The sequence below is a fragment of the Megalopta genalis genome, chromosome 2 (assembly GCF_051020955.1).
Source record: "Megalopta genalis isolate 19385.01 chromosome 2, iyMegGena1_principal, whole genome shotgun sequence".
Classification (NCBI taxonomy): Eukaryota; Metazoa; Arthropoda; class Insecta; order Hymenoptera; family Halictidae; genus Megalopta; species Megalopta genalis.
The window spans coordinates 25830558-25837504 of NC_135014.1; the positions used below are offsets into that span (position 1 = coordinate 25830558).

The window sequence follows — 6947 nt, forward strand, 5'->3', positions numbered from 1 at the left end:
TGATTCCGAGATGTTACCGTTTGTAGTTTTCTTCGAAAGCATCCGCGCGATCGGTAACCTCCTTAAATAGATTTTATTCGAGCACTAAACAGTGATATCTACACTCTACAACAAACGCGTTTGTCTGTTCTCTTCGTTAGTCGTATAGTCCGCATTTTTTTTATTGTTATTCGTCCCGTGGCTTTCGTTAGAAATCTCATACAAATAATAGTAGTAATTATTGCTTGTCGTTCAACAGCTTCGTTACAGCATTTCTCGTGTCGTAGGACCACGAACCCATACGCAAAGATCAATAAATTATATCGATACTTTTTCACTCTCTCGCTCTCTCTCTCATTCTCTCTTTCTCTCTTATTATCCGATAGATCCTCGCGATCGAAAGAAACGATTAAATTGTCGCCACGTCGTAGTAAACGTATCATGTATATAAATAAGTTGTAGAATCGATAGTTCAATTCGAATTATTAAATTATATTTATATTATGTATATGAATATTTAAGATCTGTACGATTAGAATATATCATGTTCGTATGTATATACGCATATATATATATAATATCTCGACGTATATCACATGCTATATTTACTATCGCGTTGCTCGGACGGGACTCGGAACTCGTACATTCCTGATCCTTTCACATCATTTCTCTCTTTCTCTCTCTCTCTCTCTCTCTCTCTCTCTCTCTCTCTCTCTCTCTCTATCTGGCAGTTCGTGCTTGTTCGATAAAAAGAGAAACAATCGTCGGAAACTCGACTCGCTCTGTGCTAATGTGGTTTTCGATAGGAATCACGTTCCGTTTTTACCAGAGACAGAAATATGCCGTTGCTTATTGCTGTGTGACGGTTACGATAGACCATTGGCTTTCGTTACTTTCTTGGCCGTTAAACGCTAATACTTTCATCGAAATTTGTATCCTTAGTAGCTAGTATTGACTTCGTGTTTATCGAACTCCGAACGAACGGCGCCAGAAGACGTCGACGTCGAAATAATTCCCCTCTAATACTTTCGGCTCCATTCGTTTGGAAACTTACCGGCTAACGATCTAGTCTAGGCGATTAACCCTTAAACTCGATCCTCGGATCGTGGAAGATCGAACGATCTCGTCCACGATCGAAGTAAAACATTCTACCGTTTTCGTTACTCTATTAGAATGCTATAATACGAAATCTTTGGATACTCTCGCCGTCCCTGACAAGGAGAACCGCGGCCGCTCGAGCTCGCCGTCCCGCCGATAACCGCGTCGGACAGCGATCTCGTCGTAGGAATCTCGTTTCGAACGAAACGGATATTCCGTTCAGCGAGAGCGGGAAACTGCTCTCTTCGGCAAAATAGGCGTAACGCGGGGAAGCGGTCTCGAGCATTCGTTACGTTCGATCTTAGGACTAAACGAAGAAAAGGATGGCCCGGATTCCCCTAGTTCGATTCTCCGCTGGTTACGGCTCCGTCGGTCGGAGGCCCTCCTCCGGCTGTGACGCTTTGCGGATCGGACGTCGGAAGTCCCGGCATGTCCTGCACACCTTGGAACAGCTTGCCGGGGAAACCGTGCAGGAGGTCGTAGGAGACAGGCGTGGGCGGCAGGGCGGTCGTATGAGCGTGCGGCGATTGCAGGACCGCTATCACTCTCCTCAGCTCCTCCAGAGCGTTGCCTGCGGATAGGTCGCGAATCGATCGTAATCGGGGATTTTCAAGGCTACGCCGATCGGTCGGGGCAACAACGTTACCTTGCATGAGGATGTAGTTCTTGGCCAGGAGGAGGGTAGCGATCTTGGACAGCTTCCTCACGGACGGACTGTGGGCGTAGGGGATGACGGATCGCAGCTCGTCCAGCGCGTCGTTCAAATCGTGCATCCTTTTGCGCTCTCTCGCGTTGATGTTCAAACGCATGCTCTTGCCCTGCCTGGTGGTCTTCGATTTTGGCGCACAGTTCAATCTGGACGCGCCGGGTCTGCGACGATAATCGAACGATCAGAAGGTGCGCGGCAGCCGGTCGACGATCGTGTTCGATCGGGGTCTCGTCGGACGATACGCTTCGTCTCGCGCGTACCTTTCATGGTCGGGCCTGTTTTCATCGGACAAAGCGCTCGAAGAGGCGTGCGGTTGCGGTTGCTGCTGAAAATAGAAGCCGCCGAGGCCGACAGCGCCCAGGGGAGTCCTCCTTCCAGGTGCGCTCTGAGGGTGTTCCGACGAGTAGCCGGCCGGAGGGGCGGAAACGCTCGGATGAGAGGCTCCTGGCACCGAGTACATGGACTCCAGCGAGGCCGTGGACTGCGGCGGTAGCGGATGCTGCAACGGGTTCGCAGTCGATTAAAATAGATATCGCGAATTACAGAGCTCGTTCGATTTTCCAACACCGATCCGACCTCGCGAACGGCGAGAATCGGGCGAGAATCGGGCGAGAATCGGGCGAGAATCGACCGAGATCGATCCAAGATCGAGCGCGAGGCGCGGTCGAGGCGATAAAAACATTGGTACCCACGGTGGTGCTACGGTGCTCCCAGGCCCATGTGGGGTGCGAGGCGGACCGCTGCCAGGATCCTTGCTGCAAATGCGCCTCGGGAAGACCCTCCCTCCTGTCGTCGTCCTCCGTGGAGCTGCTCTCGCCGTCGTACGACCTCATGTCTTCGAGGTTTCACGCGTTCGCCTCGAGTTGCGCGAGCCGGCCCGTTTCCACGCAGACAGTTCCCGTTCGCATGAAAACGCCGCCCCTGTTCGGCGATCGTCGTCGAAGCGTGAGTAACGCGTACCGAGCGCGGTATCATCGGCCAGCACAACGTAATCGATAGCAACCGCAACACGCTTACCGACAAATTTCTTTCCGCCGTCGGTCATCCACGGCGCAGGATCCCCCCGAACGTACCGAGGATCAGCGTTATTTCGTCCGCGTCAACACCACCGCGTAACAGGTCGTCCCCCCGATGACATCGTTCCTCTCCGGCTCGTTGGCTGGCCCGGAGAATCGGGTAGGCGACGTCCGGTTCGCTCGATCTCCTCCGAGAGCTCGAACGCGATCGCCTCTTCGGGCCGATTCTCCTAACAGAATAGAAACGAATCACCGTTTACGAGCGTCGGCGACGCCAAAATCCCAGCCGCGTTCCGTCCAAGTGGCTCTCGACTATCGGGGTCGACGCTTCGGTAATTAGCCGTCCGATCGTACATCGGTATCTCGAACGCTGTCCGCCTCGTTCTTTCTCGGACATCGGCCATCGGCCTCGCTATTTTTCTTCGTCACTCGTGTGCCGATGCATTTCCGTCTAATGAAATTAGCACGCACGGACAGGACACGGTCTCGGAGCACGCACGCGTCTATCGTTCGCGGATGCCCTGCGCAGAGGGTGCACCGCCTGCAACCCCTAAAAGTAGTTCCAGCATCCGCCGGCAGGACGAGGCAGCGTCGAGCGGGGGATGCTGGACTGGACCAACGGCTGGCGAACCCTGGCGATCGCGAGGACAAGTTACGCGAGGACGGTACGATCGGATCTTGTTCTTACCGTCCGGATCGAGTGGGTCGATGCCTCGGGTTACCCGAACGCGGAAAAACGAGTTCTTCTCGGGGGGCGCGACACCCTGCTCCCCTCGTTTCGTTCCGCGAGCGTGTCGCGCGGCACGAATCGGGCCGAATCGAGCGGTCGAGCGGTCGAGCCGTCGAATCGTCGCGGGGAAAAATTGGACCCGCGACGTCCGTCGCGATTGACCGTAAGTAGGCAAGATCGGACGTCTCCCGAACGGGGGGTTTCGCGCATCCGGAATACCGTTCGACGCGCGAAATTTAGGACGCGACGATATCGTCGACGACTCGTCGGAACCGTTTTCTTCCAGCCGCGACCTCGAATAAATTTTTCAAGCTGGTTCGACCAATTTCTCCAAGTCCCGAAGCCCGATCTCGCCCGATCCGAATCTTTCGATCGAAGCTCACCCTCTCGATCGTGTTCCCCCGCAATTCCAGTCATCTTCCAATTACTCTATACCCGTCGGCGTATTACCATTCGGAGAGCGACGCTTTCAACGAAATCCGGAACAACCGATTCACGGACACGGGGACACGGCAGGACCATTATACTCGATTTACCACTTCAAGGACCATCGCGAATTCTTCGCAGGCATCGTCCGCTAACAAGCGTTCCTCTCGAACGATGCAGCCCCTTCGAGCCCAGAAACCCGGAAACGCGTCTCGCTATTTCCTCCGAGCTCTCTTTCTATCTCTTCCTCTTTCTCTTTCTCTTTCTCTTTCTCTTCCTCTTCCTCTACCTGTTCCTCTTCCTCTTCCTCGTGGCTAGGAAAATCGGACGTCGCGTCGGGGTAGAAAATATATGTGTATAGAGCGAGAGAGAAATAAATAGAAACAGAGAATAGGGGGTGGAGAGAAACGGCGAACACGAGGAGAGAAGGGGCGCGGAATATTGGTCGGCGAAATTGAAAATACAAAAACCGACGGAAACGCGGCGCGTCGTCGAATCGTCGCTCGCGTGCAACATCGCGGATCAATTTTGCAAACGGCGAACGACGCCCGGCAATGGAGTACGAAATAAAAACGGATCGTCGGCCGACGCGTTCCGCCGTACGTTATACCTGACCGTGGGCATAATAATGCCAAAATCAAAACCGACTCGGCGCACGCATCGAGCCATATTGTTCGCCGCATCTGTCGCGTGCACGACACGGGGGGTTGTCATTCGCAACGAACGCGCTCAACGAAGACTCTGTATCGTCGCACGGTACAGAGCCGCCTTTAACGGCGACTGCGACGACGGCGGCGGCGGCGAGGGGACGGCGCGGCGAGCCGTCTCTCCTTTTTTTCATTTCTTTCCCCGCGTTCGCCGCGACGAAATATTTTGGCCGGCCCGTTTCCTTCCCGCGCTTTTCCGCGTTTTTCGGGATTAATTAATGTCCCGGGAAACGAGCCGAGTCGAGCCGAGCCGAGCCGAATCGCGCCGAGTCGGTCCGGTCGCCCGCGGCCCCAGATTTTCGTCGGGTCCCTCTCGGTACCCTATCCGTGTTACGCGTGTTGAACTTTCGCGTCGGGTATAACATCGGAAATCGATGGACACGAGAGTATCTTCCGCGCTTCCTTTTGTCCCTTTTGTGTCCGCGGAGAGAAAAAAATGCCGATATCTGTGCTCGCGGGAACGTCCGCGCGCGAATAATTTTTATCGGTGTCGTTAACGCGTCGAACCGGTCGATCGATTACGTGGCTCGACGGTCGGGCCGCCTCGGGCCACGAATTATTTCCGTCGCAGATATCGAACGCTATAATTTCGTTCGGTTTAATAATGCTCGGTGGACGGAGATTATCGCGTCGCGTCGCGTCGCGTCGCGTCGCGTCGCGTCGGAATCGCGTAAATTTCGAGCGATCGTAAAAATCCACGATTCGATCGATTCACGGACGATCTTAACGTGTTGCCCGATTCTTCCGAAATTCCTTCTTCGGAGATCGGAACAACGCGATGCGCTTGACGACGTCGCGTTTGACTCCGGACCGTGCGTAAAGCGGATCCGCGAAGCCGCGGAACTTTTTGCACGAACGAAACCCGCGTAATTCTACGGGTGCACCGTAACATCGTAACACGATTCCGAACGATTTTCGCGTCGAATAAACGATTTCGGCGATCGCGAGCAGCACGATTTCGCGCGAAAAGGAGCGACGAGCGGAGGTCGACCGTACGTCCGATCGATTTCACTCGATAAACTCGATGCGACGGGCATTCTATTTGCGGCAAAATAAATACAGAATCTTTCTGGGTCGAGAACCCTCCGTCGTCGACGACTCGTTCGATGTCGGAGTCTCTCTCGAATTTCGGGGTAGTCGGAAAATGGCAGCCCGACGTTTGTCTCGCCCCGTATCCTTTCGATAGAATCGCATTTTCCACGTGGTAAAACGTTTTTCTCCCGTCGATGGCAGAACCGTACCGATTAATTGGTACAACGAGAGACGGTCGACCCCTCCGCGCGTTCGCTTCCCTCCATTAATTAACGAGCGTATCCTCGCGCGACCGTACCTCGATTCTCTATTAAAAAGACTGGCTCGAGGTACAATTCGAACGTTCTCGTTCCGAGTGCAAGGAGCGTCCGAGTCCGACGCGCCGTCGTCCAACCGTTCCGATTCCATGGAAGAAATCGGAACGAGAATTTACCGGCGCCGTCGACGCGACAGCGGTTTCTCCGAACGAGCGTTCGATCGGCAGGATTTTCTTCGTCGACGGGCTTCCTAGCTACCGCATTCGACGAAGTTTCTCTTGACGAAATATCGGAAAGAAGTCGACGCGCGAGGAGCCGATCCGAACGAGCAACCGATTAATTCGATCTCGTCCGAGGAAGGGAAGCTGGTGGAACGGTTCGAGCTGGGGCAAACGACGGGTCGAATTTCCCGAAATCGCGAGGCAATCGTACAGGTCCGATTCGAAAGCTAACGTAACGATCCCGGGATTGCAACCGGGCCGGATCCTGCGCTTCGCGGGCGAAGACCGGCGCGACCGACTAGACCGGCGGGAACGGTGGGAACGGCGGGAACGGCCGCGGCGCGAGCAACACCGGGGAATCGGGAGAGAGAGAGAGAGAGAGAGAGAGAGAGAGAGAGAGCTGCGATCGCATCGGCGCGAGCAGGATCGCCGCGGACGAGATTATTCCCGAGCCTGAAAAGGAAAAACCGCGTGTCGTAGCCCCCGGAAGGAGCGGGGGTCTACGCGCGCGCGACTGGAAAAAGGATCTTTCGCGTACGCCCGCGTAGAACGTATACTCTTACACGCCGTCTTCCATCCACGAGGAAAATCCAGCCTGCGGGAGGACGCGCCGTACGAGAGAGAAACCGGGCGTTCGTTTAACACCTATAGGTCGACCCGGTGAGGACGGAAAGGACGGAGAGGGCGAGGGCCGAGGGCCGAGGGCCGCGATGGTGGTGGCGACGGCGGTGGCGGCGGCGGTGGCAGCGGCAGCGGCGGTGGTTCAAGGGAC

At 55.0% G+C, this 6947-nt stretch overlaps 1 protein-coding gene across 1 annotated transcript; it reads right to left on the bottom strand.

Moving 5' to 3' along the window:
- Positions 1-54: 54 nt before the first annotated feature.
- Positions 55-3342, bottom strand: Oli (basic helix-loop-helix family member olig). The gene is made up of 5 exons (XM_033486542.2): positions 2804-3342; positions 2479-2707; positions 2047-2285; positions 1724-1947; positions 55-1648 (listed from the first exon to the last, which is right to left on the bottom strand). The coding sequence occupies exons 2-5, from the start codon at positions 2617-2619 to the stop codon at positions 1416-1418; spliced, it is 837 nt and encodes a 278-aa protein (XP_033342433.1). The 5' UTR covers positions 2620-2707; positions 2804-3342; the 3' UTR covers positions 55-1415.
- Positions 3343-6947: the final 3605 nt, after the last annotated feature.